Source organism: Alexandromys fortis, unplaced genomic scaffold, assembly GCF_014885135.2.
Source record: "Alexandromys fortis isolate MF-2015 unplaced genomic scaffold, M_Fortis_MF-2015_v1.1 scaffold_23, whole genome shotgun sequence".
NCBI classification, from domain to species: Eukaryota; Metazoa; Chordata; class Mammalia; order Rodentia; family Cricetidae; genus Alexandromys; species Alexandromys fortis.
Window position 1 is genome coordinate 1035199 of NW_026067907.1, and position 16022 is coordinate 1051220.

The 16022-nt window shown below is 43.4% G+C and overlaps 1 protein-coding gene across 2 annotated transcripts; it reads left to right on the forward strand.

Annotated features, from left to right (window-relative positions):
* The first annotated feature begins 5 nt into the window (after nucleotides 1–5).
* Armt1 (acidic residue methyltransferase 1) lies at nucleotides 6–14762 on the forward strand. Of its 2 annotated transcripts, XM_050135916.1 has the most exons (5): nucleotides 6–140; nucleotides 2222–2327; nucleotides 6544–6788; nucleotides 10368–10530; nucleotides 13119–14762. In XM_050135916.1, exons 1-5 carry the CDS (start codon nucleotides 100–102, stop codon nucleotides 13881–13883), a joined length of 1320 nt encoding a protein of 439 aa, XP_049991873.1. In that variant the 5' UTR covers nucleotides 6–99; the 3' UTR covers nucleotides 13884–14762. The 2 variants fall into 2 exon arrangements, with proteins under 2 accessions (XP_049991873.1, XP_049991874.1); XM_050135917.1 differs by lacking the exon at nucleotides 2222–2327 and having other exon boundaries at nucleotides 25–140.
* Nucleotides 14763–16022: the final 1260 nt, after the last annotated feature.

Genomic DNA, 16022 nt, shown 5'->3' on the forward strand with positions numbered 1-16022 from the left:
CCCTTTTTTTTTTCCTTAAAGGCCCAGCTTTCTCTTGCTAGGCCCGGCGGCGGCGGTTGAACCCGGAGCGACGCCGGCGTGCGGCGCGTGTCGCCAGCCATGGCCGAGTCCCCGGCGTTTCTCTCCGCTCAGGAAGTGGGGTGCGTCTCGCTTTTTCTCTTGCGCACTTCTGAGTTAAAGCCGGGTTGGGGCGGGAGGAAGCTGTGGACGGTCGGGGGCGCCCGACCCTGTGAGGCTGAGAGTTCGAGTCCCGCCTTGGCTGGGAAGGAGCCGGCACGCCGCACTCGCCAGCCTCAGGACCTGCCCTGTAGTTTCTTCCGTGCTGTCGCGTATTGCCAGCGCTTCGGGACCTGAGGCAGGAGGATTGCTGCGAGTTGAGGCCAGCTCGCTCTAGTAATGAGTTCAAGCCCACCCGGGGGTACATTAGGGAAAGCCTGCCTCAAACTAAACCAACGAGGAGGCATAACCCTGCGGGGGCTAAAATTTAGGACTCATGTACTTATATGGTTTGGGTCAAACTAGTACTCTCACAAAATTTAAAAATGTCTTAAATGCGTGTGTGTGTGTGTGTGTGTGTGTGTGTGTGTACGTCCGTGTCCCGGTGTGTATATGTGTGAGCACACCGTTATTCTCAATGGCGGTTAGAGAACAACTCTGTGGAATTCATTGTTTTTCATTTTCCTTTAACCTTCATAGAAGTTCGAGGAATTTAGAACTCAGGCGTCCAGATTTACCTAGTGCCATCATCACGCTGGTCCCCAAAATAAATACCGTCAGAGGTTGTTCGCTAGTGGAAGCCTACAAGTCTAATATTTACAGCTTTCTTCTACGTACTTGGCGTGGTGGCGGGGAGGGTGATAGAGAAATAAGGCTTTCCAGGCATCTCCAGAAAGGGCTGCCACTCTCTGTTTCTGCTGCCTTAGAAAGTCCACGTGTTGATCAGGTCCTTCTCCCCATCCCCTTTGACACGAGTACTGATGGCTAAACATGCAGGTCCTAGGAAGCAGGTTCAGAGCTTCCCCGAGACTCATAGAGTCCAAGGAAGCCTTCTGAAGAAATGCTTACGCGCAGTAGTTTAAAAAGCCAGAATAAGGCGCTTGAGTTTGCAGAAAATAATTGATTAAATTCAACAGAGATGATTTGGGCAGAGAAACTGACCAGCTAAGCCCTGTACCCTATGTTAAAAAGTTAGTGTTTCCGGAGCCAGGCAGAGGGCTCAGCCATCAAGAGCAAGCTCTGCTCTTGCACAGGACCCAAGTCTGGTTCCCAGAACCCAGGTCTGGTGGTTCCCAGCTAACTGTAACTCCAGCTCTAGACCCCTGGCCCTGCAGGCACGTGCACATACCCCCTCCCCACAACTAAAAGTGATAAGAATGGGATTGCATGTCCTTAAAGGAAAAAAATATGTAAATCTTGTTTTTTTTTTTTTTAATGTCGAGTCAAGATGACTTTGTACTTTGATGCAAGAATAGGTTTTCCTCATCTGCATCTTGTTTCATTCTTGACACTTGAGTAAAGTCGCTACTTCAGCAGGAGGGAGACTACCATGTACGTATTTGTTTAGGGTCGGTAAGCGTTCTCTGTGTAGAGAAGGCAGTGAGGAAATCCTTTATGGGGAAAATGAAATAGCTAAGGGTTAGACAGGAGAGAAACAGTCTTTCTCACTGCTCTGCTGTTCCAGGCCCGAGCACCCGGCGGCTCCTTTACTCCCGTTTCCCTTTCCATCTTTCTAAGTAGATGAAATCCCTTGTGATAGGCCTGGAATCGGAGCCTCTTTGAACGTACACATTATTGAAGCAGTTTCTGATTTAGGAAAAGAAAATGAAAAGAATAGACAGAAAATGATTAAACAGAGTTCTGGGGCAGAACCTGGTATTATAGTTTGCTTAGCTCCCATGACATTAGAGAGATTTCAAATTTTCTTTGCCTTTCTGTCCCTCTCTTCCTCCCTCCTTTCTCCAGACTGGTCTTAAGTATTCCAGGATGGCCTTAAACTATCCATCCTCCTGCCCTCTAGGATCACAGTGGGGCGCCACTGTGTTTGACCTGTGCTAGGGCTTCACTCTCCCAGCTGAGCTTCATTCTCAGACCGTATCTCTTTCTAAAGCAGGTAAAACTGGTTTGCCTTTAATACGTATACGGAAACTTGGGCCCGTCTTCCAGTGTTGAGGATGCAGGGCGACTTTCCGGTGCTACTGTCACACGTGACTCTCTCTTCTAGGTCATTTGCATATCTCACAATTAAGGACAGAACACCACAGATCCTAACCAAGGCTATTGATACGTTGCATCGACATAAAAGTGAATTTTTTGAAAAACATGGAGAGGTAAGAATTATGTCTCAACTTTAGTTTTGTGTTACTTCTTCATGAGAATTACAGTATTCGTGGAAGGTCGCAGCTCTCATGTAAACATTGGTATCTGGTGCACATACATACCTGCTTTTCTGTGTGTAGAGGTGGGACAGCAGCCTCTGGTTTAAATGTGCTGTGTGCTTACTGTTTAGTCTCACGAAACGTTTATGGACCCCTCGTCTTGTTTTCTGTTGTAAATGGAGTTGCTGACTTCTCTAAGGAGAAGCCTTTTTAGGTTTCAGACCTATCTGTACAGGACTTGCTTTTCTAACCTGAGATCTTGATAAAGTGCAAAACTCACAGTGGAGGGCGGTGTGAATTATGATTGATTGATGCTCAGTGTGATTAAAAGATTTGCTGATTGGAGTAGAATAAGACTTTAAAAGCCACCTTGCCTGTTCAATCAACGGGTGAGGAAAAAGCCTAAATAATTACATTATTGTCAATCAACGCCTTTAAACCTATGACTCCAGTAATCGTTAGATTGCTCAGTGTGCTGTAGACGGCTGCTTAGACTACACCTGCTCCAGCTTCTTTTCCTTCCTTTCCATCTTTCTCTTTTGAGACAGGTTTTGAGTCACTAAAGGTCTTGAATGCTTGGATTACAGGTGTGGGCCACCACGTACAGATTATACACTACTGGAGAATGAATTTGGGGTCCCTCCCCTCCTTTTCACCCAGGACCTCTGCATGCTAGGCAAGTGCTATACCAACTGAGCTGCATGCCAGGGCCTGTGCATTTCTTGAATGTGTTGAGCAGTGGTTAGTGACCTCTCTCTCTCTCTCTCTCTCTCTCTCTCTCTCTCTCTCTCTCTCTCTCTCTCTCTCTTTCCTGACTGAGTTGAAATGGAACAAAGCTGTACACAGGTATTTTGAGTGTGTAGAATTATGTTTCTTTTTTAAAAATCATCTATTTTATGTGTATGCATGCTTGGTCTCTTGTATGTTTGTGTACCACATGCATGCTGTGGTCATGAAGGTCAGAAGAGGGTATCACATCCCCACCCAGGAACTGGTGTTACAGATGGTTCCATGTGGGTGATGGAACCAAACCCAGGTGCTCAATAGCAGCAGTGAGTGCCCTTAACATCTGAGCCATCTCTCCGGCCCCAGTGTTGTATTCTTTCCAAATAAATTCTGGAGTAATACAGGATCATCTTTTTTTTCCCTCTCTTCTTGAGACTATTTAATTTAGGCTGACCTTGAACTTGGATTCTTTTGCCTCTGTTTCTTGGATAGGGCTAGAGGCTTATACCACCATACCCCACTGCCTGTTATTCTTTATTGCTGACATCCAGCTCATCTTGGACACTGACATTTGAGTAGATGAATTTTGTAAACGGAGGCTGCTTGTTCATTCCTGGCTGCCCAGACCTGAATAAGTACACAGGAATCTTATTAATTACAACACTGCTTGGTCTATTAGCTCAGACTTCTTTTTAACTAACTCTTACATCTCAAATCAAGCCATCTCTGTTAATTAGTGTATCATCACAAGGCTGTGGCTTACTGACAAGGTTCTGGAACATCTTTCTCCTTCAACAGCTACAAGGTGTCTCCCTGACTCCTCCTACTCTCTCTCTGTATCTCTGTTTGGATTTCCTGCCTGGCTTTACTCTGCTAAGCCATTGGCTGAAACAGCTTTATTAACCAATGGTAATAAAACATATTCATAGCATACAGAGGGGAATCCCACGTCATGTTCCTAGTGTTTTATCCTATACATGCAACTTCATTTTGGTGGGTGTACATATTTACTTAAGCATAAATGAACCAAATTTAAGTACTTTGCTTAAATATTGACTTCTTTACTTAGCACAAATTACCTTAAGTCTTTGGCCCATGTGCTCATTGTGAGAGGTGGCTGTTCTCGTTAAGCCTGCGGAAGCATGGTCTGTTGTTGATGTAACCCTGTTCCATTTCACTGTGCTGGGGTCAGCACAGTCTTAAAGCACTGCCTGAGTAGAGTCAGCTCTTGGTGGTCTTCCTGTCACCTCTTCAGGGTGCCCATACTTTTAGACTCTTCTTTGACTCTGTGAGCAATGCTATGTTCTCAAGGGAATCATGTTCCCCATTTGGTTCTCAAAGCCCACCTCCTAGACTACCTGGTTGGGTAGATGCTGAGTCTCTTGGGGATGGCACCAGACCATCTGTCTCTGACTCTGAACATAGTGTCTGGTACACACAGGACTCAGAAAAATGTTTGAACTGAAATGAAACAAGATGAGAAATAAGAATTGATGTTGTAAGATATTTGTTTATGCAAAGATGTGTGGTTTAATTATGCAAAGACATGTTGTATTTGTTTATGTTGTGGAATATTTGCTAAACTGTGTAAAGATGTGTTGCAGTTGTTTATCTTGCAGAATCTTTGTTTAACTATTTAACGATGTATTGCTATTTTACCTTGCCTGCCTAAGGCACCTGATTGGTCTAATAAAAAGCTGAATGGCCAATAGCAAGGGAGGAGGTGTAGTTGGAATTTTTCCATCCCACCTGCCAGCTCACAAATAACTACACCGAGACTTCTTACTATGAAAGCTCAGCTAATGGATTAGACTTGTTCCTAACTAGCTCTTATATCTTGAATTGCCTTATTTTTATTAATTTACTGTCTGTCTTGTGGCTTTATTATCTTTACTCTGTACTGCCCACGCTCTTTTCCTGCTTTCTTCACTCTGGTTGGCAACTCTCTGGGTCTCCTTTCTTCTTAGTGTCTCTGCCCTGAAAAATCCTGCCTAGCTATTGGCCACTTAGCTTTTTATTAAACCAATCATAATTACATATTTTCACCCAGTGTAAAAAATATTCCTCAGCAATAATGCTTTTTTTTAATATTTATTTATTTATTATGCATACAATATTCTGTCTGTGTATATGCCTGAAGGCCAGAAGAGGGCACCAGACCTCTTTACAGATGGTTGTGAGCCACCATATGGTTGCTGGGAATTGAACTCAGGACCTTTGGAAGAGCAGGCAATGCCTTTAACCACTGAGCCATCTCTCCAGCCCAGCAATAATGCTTTTATAGTCTTATACAAATCTCAGCTGGGGCCCAGGGTTGGTGGTGCATGTTTTTAATCCCAGTGATTGAAAGGCAGAGGCAGGTTGATCTCTGTGAGTTCAAAGCTAGTCTGGCCACATGATGAATCAGTTCAGCCAGAGCTATGCAATGAGACCCTGTCCCCAGGCAAACAAACAAAATATCATTAAACTTGTCCTTAACTAATCAGTTCAAATTAGCGACCTTAGAGACTTGCAGGTGGCAAGTTCCTCTTAGTAAGGGACGATGTGCTGGAGAGATGGCTCACTGATGAGGACCACTTGCTCCTTAATCATGAGGAACAGATCCTACTTGATAAAACAAAAAAGATCTGGTTGTGGGTGTAACATAGTGGTTGAGTGCCAAGCATGCATGAAGTACTGGCTTCCATTCTGAGCAGAGAGAGGAGAGGATTGAGGATGGACTGGCAAGGAGACGGAATCAAAGCAGTGGGGCTTCCTAATAATGATACTATGGAAACCCTCGGTCGAGCTTGATGATTTTCCCTCTATGTAACCCAGGCTGGCCTCAAACTCTCTATACAACCATGCTTGGTCTTGGTCCTTGTGCCTTAGCCTCACAAGTGCTGGAATTACGGGAGTGCCTACTTCCTGCTTCAGCTATCTTAATTTCCACAGGACATGCATCTTGCTGGTGTAGAGTTAGAGCACTGTATTGTGATCCCATCTCGTGTCTCCTCTCTGATGGGTCACAGGGTCAAGGCATCTGTCACTGACGTGGGACTTAGTAGGGAGCAAGAATATAGACTGGAGAGCTGCGGGGTGGGGGGGTGGCTCAGGGGGTCCAGGTTTCTTTTCTAGTCTTGTCAGGGGAAGATGTGCGAGTGGGAAGCTACAGGGCTGGTAGTGGTTCCCTTCCCTCAGTGAGCTGCTTAGCTTTCTAAGAATGCCCAGAGGCCAGATCTTAGAAAATAAGAAAGTTTAAGTCATGCCAAGGCCAAGATCATATAAAAGGCAAAATGTAATGTCTCTAAGATCATATAAAAGGCGAAATGCAGGTTTAAAATGCTGTTTTTCTTTCTTCACTTTCGGTCTGTAAAGATATGCTACTCTCAGGAAATATGCATAGATGTGTGCACCCACAGACACAGCCAAACTTTCTCGTTGTCCCTTTGTACTTTCACAGGAAGGAGTGGAAGCTGAAAAGAAAGCCATCTCTCTTCTTTCTAAATTACGGAATGAATTACAGACAGATAAGCCAATTATCCCGTTGGTTGATAATTGTGTTGACGCTGACATATGGAATCAGTACCTGGAATATCAGCGGAGTCTGTTAAAGGAAAGCGACGGGGAGCCTCGCTGGTTCTTCTCGCCCTGGTTGTTTGTAGAGTGCTACATGTATCGGAGGATTCACGAAGCCATCATCCAGAGGCAAGTTTACAGCTATTGGATAGCAAGTGTTTAGTAATCGATGATTATTTTTGAATAGTTGAGCAGGGGCCAGCAAAATGGCTGAGCAGGTAAGGAGCTTGCTGCCAAAAGTGAGGGACCCACACAGTGGAAGGGGAGAACTGACTTCTGAAAGGTGTCCGTCTTCCGTGGGCGTGCCTCGTCGTGTGCGCCCCTCAGTAAATGACTTTCATAGGTGTGCCACGTCATGTGTGCGCCTCAATATATGACTTCCATAAGTGTGCATGTCATGTGTGTGCCCCTCAGTATATGACTTCCATAGGTGTGCATGTCATGTGTGTGCGCCTCAATAAATGACTTCCATGGGCATGCCACGTCATGTGTGCGCCCCTCAACAAATAAGTATAAAGAAAATAATTCAGCAAATAGTAAGGATAATGTTTGGACATTTCCACAAATGATTGAATAATAAGATCTTGGTGAAGATTTTGTGTCTGTGTGTATGAGCACACATGCCATGCGTGCATGTGGAGTCAGAAGACAGCTTATCGGAATCAGTTCTGTCCTTACTTCACACCCAGCCTTATAATTCTTACAAGGGCTCTCTACAGTAAAAACAGATTTTACTGAGTAAAAGAATCATTAATTTGAAATGATTACATAAAACAATTTAAGATGAATCTGTGTGTCATGGTGCATGCCTTTAATCACAACACTTAAGGGGCAGAGGCAAGCAAATCTCTGTGAGTTCAAGACCCGCTTGGTTTACATAATGAGTTCTAGCCAGGGCTGCATAGTGAGACTTTTTTTTTTTTTTTTTTAATTAAAGTGGAACAAAGGAAGCAAATGCTTTATTTATAACAAGAATGTGCATAGTCACTTTTCTCGTTGTTGTGGCTGGGCACTTGCAGGAAGCAACTTACGAGGAGGGTAATACCAGCTGCAGTGCACAGCATGCGTCTGCTTGTGGCCAGGAAGGCGTGCGGCATGAGTGGGCAGTGCGGGCAGCCGGGCATGTCTGCAGGCAGGAGCAGGGAATGGTGGAGCTGGAGCTCAGCTCACTTCCTCTTTTCCTGCAGCACATTTAGGCTGGGTCTGCCCAGCTCAATTGACCTGATGTATCCGAACCTATTCCATGTAAGAAACCACCAAAATAGGGACTCTTGTCACAAGCTGTCTTAATCTTTGTTTTCTTTTTGTTTTAAAGAGTTATACATGTTTCTATATGCAGTACTTACATGCATTATGCATATTTATGTGTCTATGTACAACATGTGTGTACTACTTGTGTGTGTGTGTTTATATGCACTATTTGCATGTGTATGTGTGTATATCACTGCCTGTATGTGTGTACGCATTGCTTGTGTGTGTGTACTACTTTCTTTTTTTAAAAAAATATTTATTTATTTATTTATTTATTTATTTATTTATTTATTTATTTATTTATTATGTATACAATATTCTATCTGTGTGTATGACTGCAGGCCAGAAGAGGGCACCAGATCCCATTACAGATGGTTGTGAGCCACCATGTGGTTGCTGGGAATTGAACTCAGGACCTTTGGAAGAGCAGGCAATGCTCTTAACCATTGAGCCATCTCTCCAGCCCTGTGTACTACTTTCTTATGTATGTGTGTGCATTACTTAAGTGTGTGTATGTACTACTTGAGCATATATTTGTGTGCTTACTGCTTGAGTATGTGTGTGTATGCAGTACTTGTGTGTGTATATTTGTATATCCTACTTGAGTGTGTAGGTGTGTGTATACACTACTTTGTATGTGTGCACCAGAGTGTATATGTGCGTATGCACTACTTGAGTGTGTATGTGTGTGTGCTTACTACTTGAGTGTAGGTGTGTGCTTGCACTACTTGAGTGTATGTGTGTGTGCACTACTTGAGTGTGTAGGTGTGTGCTTGCACTACTTGCACACTGCTGCCAGCTCAGTCTGGAGAGTGTCAGTTTCCCTGGAACTGGAGTGGATGCTGGGAGCAGAACCTGTGTCCTCTGGAAGAACAGAAGTGCTCTTAAACACTGTATTTCTCCAGCTCTAGTATTTTGTTTTTAATGACTAGAGAAAAGTCTAAATGCTACATATTCCAAAAAATATCCTTGCATAGACCACTTATTCTATTTACTTTTTCTTAAGAAATCCTGACGTGCATCTGGTTCACAGTGCAGAAGAAGAGGCGATGGGAATTGTCCTTTTATTTTTTAGGTTCCAAAAATACAAGTTTGATGTAAGAGGAATCCTTTAGTACCTGTGTGTAAACACAGCACAGGATGATCCAAGTGTAGATTACAGCTCACGTTGTAATTGTAGGTCTTGGGAAACTGAGGCAAGAAGAATGTATGTTTGAGTACAGCCTGGGTTATACAGTACGTTCCGGTCTATTCTTGACTTGGAAACCCTGTTGAAGGAAAGAAAAGAAAAAAAAGGAAGAAATGAATGAATCAAGTCAATACTAATTATAAAATAAATTTATTTTAGGAAATAATATAACTTTCAGTCTAGGATTTTTTTTCCTTTCTTAATTTTTATATTTTCAAACATAGGAATTTGTTGTTTTTGCCAAACAGATACATTCTAGAACTCTGTTTCATCTTTCAGAGACAACTGTCTGACCTGTGTTAGTTTTGCCTACTTTCAGGCTATTTATTGATTGAGGATATACACATCTTTCCCCCCATCTTGAGACATGGTCTCATCATCCTTGAACTCACATAGCCCAGGCTGGCTTCAAAATGACCATCTTACTGTCTCTGTCTCTCAAATGCTGGAGTCACAGGTGTGTACCACCACACCTGGCTCCTAAGTTTCCTTTAAATTAAATAGTATGATATATATTTATGACAGGCTTCCTCCACTGACTGTTGCATTAGTGGGATTTATTCAGTATGGGATTTTTATAAAGAACAAAGCTACAAACATTATATATATGCATTAAAAATAATTTCCTTAATTATATATATACACATATATGTGCATATATCTATATATTTACAATAATTTAACTTTATTTTATGTGCATTGGTGTTAAGGTATCAGATCTCCTGGAACTGGAGTTGCAGACAGTTGTAAGTTACCATGTTTTGTTGAAGGAGCTGCAGGGCTGCGCACCCGGCCGCCCACATGGCTAGCTTATGCCCCGAAATAATTACACGGAAACTGTATTCATTTAAACACTGCCTGGCCTCTTATTGGCTAGCTCTTACATATTAATTTAACCCATTTCTAATAATCTGTGTAGCCCACGAGGTGGCTTACCAGGGAAGATCTTAACCTGCATCTGTCTGGAGTGGGAGAACCATGGCGACTCTCTGACTCAGCTTCTTTCTCCCAACATCCTGTTCTGTTTACTCCGCCTACCTATGTTCTAACCAATAAAATGGGCCAAGGCAGTTTCTTTATTAGCCAGAGATTTATTTTTGTGTGATTGAATTTGTTGGTGCTGTCCATTATCTGTGAGTGCTGGTTGTCAAGGTGGTGTTCTTCCCGTTAGGGAACTGCGTCACCCAGGTGAGGCTTTGTTGTTGTTGTTTGTTTTTCAAAGGGAAGGACTCACATAAATGCTTCACGCCTGTTTCCTCCCACCTCAGCCCTCCCATCCACGACTTCGATGTGTTTAAAGAAAGCAAAGAGGAGAACTTCTTTGAGTCACAGGAGTCAATTGACGCCCTGTGTCTGCACTTGCAGCAACTGAGACCAGCCAGAGACCTCAGTGAAGACCAGCGGAAGGAGGAGTTCCTTAGACTTCTGCAGGTATCTGCATGGTTTTCATATTCAGTCTGCAAACAGTGCTGTGGGCGTTAGTTTATACAAATGTCTATTACTTTATGCAGATATTTATACGTCAGTGACACCTGTATTATGATTATGGTTTTGGCTACTTTTCTTTCTTTTATTTGGTGTTTTGTCTCTGAACTGTCCTTTATGTTAGCCTGAGATTTAAAAAGAAAGCGAACACTGCACGTCAGCTCATTCCTCCATACATCTGACTCTGTCAGGAGAGTGAGCTTTGTCCCAGAAGTAGACCAGACCCTAAAGGGAAAGGAGGTTCTGTCCGCCGGCTCTGACTCAGGTGCTGTCCACACGGCTTCTGTTCCCCCTAGAGAAGGCCAGAGTTGTCTTCTCATATTGCCACCATGAGCAAGCGATTGGTGTCCCAAGAGAAGTCTGAAGTTGTTTTAGTCCACAGGGAACAGCGGTCTGTTTCAAAGCATATAGCCCTGTGACTGCTCACACAAATAATTTTTTACCTATTATGCCAAGCGCTTTCCTAGACACAAGTAGCCATAATTTTCTTTGTTTCGTGTTTTGAGACAGTCTCACTCTAGCCCAGAATGGTAATTCATGTAGTGCAGATGAGCCTGAAACTCTACAACCGTCCTCCTGCCTCATCCTCCCGGCCTAGGACTTGGTGACCTGAGCTGGGATGAAGGGCGTGTGCAGGGCACCAAGGCCTCATCTCAATTGGAGACATCGTCACTTCACGTAGCCACTGTACACGTGATCTTTGCAAACTGTAGGGAAGGTGCCTTGAACACATTGGTTTTACATTTATTTATGGGGTGCATGGTTACCACAGTGTGCACGTGGAGGTCAGAGAACAAATTGCAGAGCTTGTCTCTCCTCCTACCTAGGGACTAAATCGAGGTCATCAGGCTTGGTGGCAAAAGCTGTTACCTCCTGGGCCATCTTACCAGCCCCATTTTAGGTTTTATTTTAGCCTTATGCCTTAAAAACAATCATCAATTGATCTTTTTTAAAAACAATGATGCACATGGTTGAGAATGTGTCATATCAATTTTAGTTTTTCATTTCATTTATTTATTAATTGAGACAGCCTTTTGTGCTGTTCATGCTGGCCTTGGACCCCTTGGTGTAGATTTTTATTTTGAGTTTAGACATTATTTTGTTTGAGCCTCCTCAGGTAGCTGGGAATATAACCACAAGCCACCAGACTTAGGTACTTTCCTAATTTTAAAAATTATAGCCAGCATGGTGGTGGTATACACCTTTAATCCCAGCATTTGGAAGGCAGAGGCAGGAGGGTCTTTGTAAATTCAAGGTCAGCCAGGACTGTATAGTGAAAACCTATTTTAAAATGTGTGTTTCAGAATATATATATGAGAGTGGAGTCTCTCTGGGATAATATTTATTTTGTGTATGTGTGAATGAGTGAGTGTATATAATATACTATGTTATGCAATAGCACCAGATTGCTCAGAGCTGGAGTTAGGTGTCTGTGGACTCTGGGTTTGTTATGTGAGTGCTGGGAATTGAACTTGGGTCCTCATGATTGCACAGCCAGTGCTCTTAGCTACTGAGCCATCTCTGTAGCCCCTTGGGTAATTTTTTAAACAAAGTTTTATTGGAGTACAGTTAACATTTTTATGTTGGTTGTGGTAACTTTGCTTCCTAACCGCTAGGGCTGGTGGTTATTACAGAGACCCTGTGGCCCATGGCCTTTTTTGTGGCTATGCTGGGGTTGAACTCAGGCCCTTAAACATGCCAGGCAAGTGCTGTAACCCTGAGCTCCACCCCACTGAATGCTTCTATAGTCAAGACTATGGTGTCAAGCATATCCGCCCCCCCCCACCCCCTCAGGAGGGCAGAGGGCGCTGTTCTCATTCCCTTGCAGAGCCTGAACCTTAGGGACATGAATTGCTGGTGATCTGTAATCGAAGATGTTGGAGTTTGAACACAGGTCTGACTCTGAGCCTTCAGTCCTAGACATGGGATTTCTTAGCTTAAAAAACATAGGATTACATATCATTTTCGAAAAATTAGTATCAAGCATTACTTCAGTATACAGCTAAATAATAAGCAAATGACTGCATAGGGCATGTGGTTAACTTCACCTGTCGTAGGGTTGGGTCTGGAGACATCTCTCCATCCAGTTTCTGTTAGCAAGTAAGTAGAGGAGCTCGTTTCGGACATGCCCCCCTTCTCCTAAGGTCACCAGTCATTCTCGGACATGCCCTCCTGTGGCTGTACGATCAGGTACAAAGAAGCAGTGCGATTTGGAGATGTGAAGAAGAAAAGGACTTTGCTTTTCCTCTTGACTTCACAGCATCTGATGGCATTTTAATATCTTTGTATTTAAGTAAGGAATGTAGTAGGTACTATATTGCTTAAAATTTTCATATATTCACTAAAATATAATTGTTTTTACCTTAGTACAGGATCACATAAATACATTCTGTGCCATTGGAGAAAATGTAGATTTAGTGGACATTTTAGGAATTTTGTAAAGATACTATGAATGTTTTGGGTGCCTTCCTGTACAGTGGAGTTTTTCTTGGTTATGTAAAAGAGTAATGGCCTTTTTCCCCTTTCCATTTCAGATCTCCCTCTGGGGAAATAAGTGTGACTTGTCTCTGTCAGGTGGAGAAAGCAGTTCTCAGAAGACCAATGTCATCAACTCTTTGGAAGGCCTGAAACCATTCATTCTGATAGATGACACAGAATCTCTTTGGACATTGCTCAGTAAATGCATGAAAACGGCAGAAACATCCATAGTTAGAGTAGACATTGTTCTGGATAATTCTGGCTTTGAACTTGTTACAGATCTAGTATTCGCCGACTTCTTGTTATCGTCTGAGTTAGCTACTGAGATTCATTTTCACGGGAAAACTATCCCGTGGTTTGTGTCTGACGTTACTGCGCATGACTTTAATTGGACGGTTGAACACGTGAGGAGTAGCAACCAGAAGTCCACATCTGCCTGTGGTGCTGACTGGGCAGACCATGTTAGGATGGGCAGATGGACTTACCACGATCATATATTTTGGACTCTGCCTCACCCATATTGTGCGATGCCCCAGGTCGCCCCCGATCTGTACGCTGAACTACAAAAGGCATGCCTTGTCTTATTCAAGGGGGATTTGAATTATAGGAAGCTGATGAGTGACAGGAAGTGGGAGTTTACCACTCCATTCTGTCAGGCCCTGAGTGGCTTCCACCCCGCACCTCTGTGTAGCATAAGAACACTAAAGGCTGAGCTGCAGGTGGGTCTCCAGCCCGGGCAGGCCGAGCAGCTCATGGCGTCTGATCCCCACTGGCTGACCACTGGCAAGTATGGGATATTTCAGTTCGATGGTCCCGTTTGACTGTGCGCAGGAATTCCCAGCTAATCTCCTTTCAGCCCCAGAAAAGCAGTGCATGGATCTAGTCCTGCTTCTCATCAGCCACGGGCAGCCCCATTTCTCAGCTCCTGTGCCACCTTACACGGTAGATGGCAGAAGAGTTTCCCTGCTGCCGTGTTTGGGAAGACGGGCCTTTAAGCTGGTTACACTCGGCTGGAATTTTAATCACTTTTCAAGTCAAATGCATACGTTTAAGTGGTTTTTAATGAACTCATTTTTAATAGCAAAGAACGCAAAATAAAAGAGAATTCTGCTTTTTAAGTTTGTTAGCCTTGTTTTTTCCTTCCTTAAATAGAATGATTATTTAATATTCTAAGAAGACTAAATATTATTTAACTTAGTTTTGGCTTTTGCGTTAATGGCCTAATGAGCATATGCCTTGTGACAGCCCTTCAGGGAGGCTGCTCAAACACAGACAGAATTACCTCAGACTGAGCTACCGCCTGCTGTCCTGCATGCGTCTACGGTGTAAAGCCTGTTTCCTTGCCTGACTTGTCTGGGATGTGGGTCAGAGCACAAACTGGACATTGTGAAACAGCAGTGTCTGAGGAAGGACAAGTCCAGCCTTCCTGTTCTCAGATTGCCATGCGGAAGTCAACACGCAGGTGTCCAGAGAGCAGTTTCCGTCCTCAGTGTGTCACACACAAGAGTGTGTCAGGTGGAAAAGCTTGTTTTGCATTCTATTAGACACTGCCAGTCCAAGCCCATTCTTTATATTACACTTGTATTGTTTTTGACCTCAGCCGCCAGAGTCTGCAAGTTCATGCTACTTTGTTTTGAAACAAATTGGAAACAAACCAGGAAATGTTTTTGTGTACTGGAATAATAAATGAATTTTACTGAGAAATATCACTAGTTTTGCTTTCTTTCGGGACGGGTGAAAAGGAGATTGACAATGAGATCTGCAGTGTATACGCAGTGTGTATTTTGACTGTTACCTAAAGCTCTTGTGAGATCGTGTGATGTAAATGAAGTTAGACCCTGCTCTTGCTCAGTCTTGGGATTCTTTCAAGATGTTTAAAGCTATCTGGGATGTGCTGCTTCCTGCTCACAGGTCAGTTTGAAGCATCAAGTCATTGAAATGCTCAGTAAGTTGTAACTGCAGAACCTGACGTTCAGAATGAGATGTTTTGACGGGCTTCATGGCAGTGACGTGAGCGGTCATACACCACACTTGGTGTTCACTGTTCTGGCGTCCCCTACTTTTGCTCTGTGGTTTATGAAGAACACACATTGCAGTGTTTGGGAAAGTGGTTCAGCCCCACCCCCTGCAAGGGAGAGCCAGAGAAGAAAGGGTCATCCAGGAGAGTAAGTTCAAGATGGAGTTCTTATGGATGTGTAGTAGGAAACGGTACCTTCCTGTTGGTTGTTTTTTCATTGTTTGAGACAAATTCATTCTGTGTAACCTAGGGTGCCCTTGAACTCTCTGTGATCCTCCTGCCTCAGCCTCCCAAGTAGTGGTGAGATTACAGACATGAACTAATGATCCCCTCCCCCCCAGTTTTTTTTAGTACTTATTATATTGCCAATGTTGGCCTAGAACTCTTTTTGTTTGTTTGGACTAGTGTCTCTCTGTAGTCCTGGCTGTCCTAAACACTGAGCCAGGTGGCCTTGCTCAGCGATCTACCTGCCTCTGTCTTTTGGCTGGAATTAAAGGCATGCGCCTCCATACCTGGCTAGTCTAGAACTCTTACCTGCAGTGCAGGTTGGTCTCAAACTTATCATCTGGCCTCAGCCTTCCAAGTGCTAAGATTGCAGGTATGTTTGATACGCCCGCTTACCAGTTGATTTTTTAAAACAGCTTTATTGATGTAATTCGATACGATTTAGTCCAAGTACACAGTATTTTAGTACACATAAGCTTGTGCAGTCACCTGTACAACAGACCAGAACATTTGTCACCCCTAAAGTTGATCCAGCACCGTGGAGAACACTAAATTCTGTGTATTTGTTTACATACACTAGGCATTTAATATAAATAGAATAATAAAATGTGTGGCCCTTTGTGATTGGCTTCTTTTAAAGGATCTTTAGTAGTCACAATTTTCAGTACTCCCTTGTGACAGTTAAACAGTACTCCGGTGTATAGGTATACCACATTTG

What these genes read in the sequence shown, in the direction of transcription:
- Armt1 (XM_050135916.1), top strand. Translation starts at nt 100, where the DNA reads ATGGCCGAGTCCCCGGCGTTTCTCTCCGCTCAGGAAGTGGG. An exon ending in TTTTTGAAAAACATGGAGAG is followed by an intron (nt 2,328 to 6,543) that starts GTAAGAATTATG and finishes GTACTTTCACAG; the next exon opens with GAAGGAGTGGAAGCTGAAAA. An exon ending in CACGAAGCCATCATCCAGAG is followed by an intron (nt 6,789 to 10,367) that starts GCAAGTTTACAG and finishes CTCCCACCTCAG; the next exon opens with CCCTCCCATCCACGACTTCG.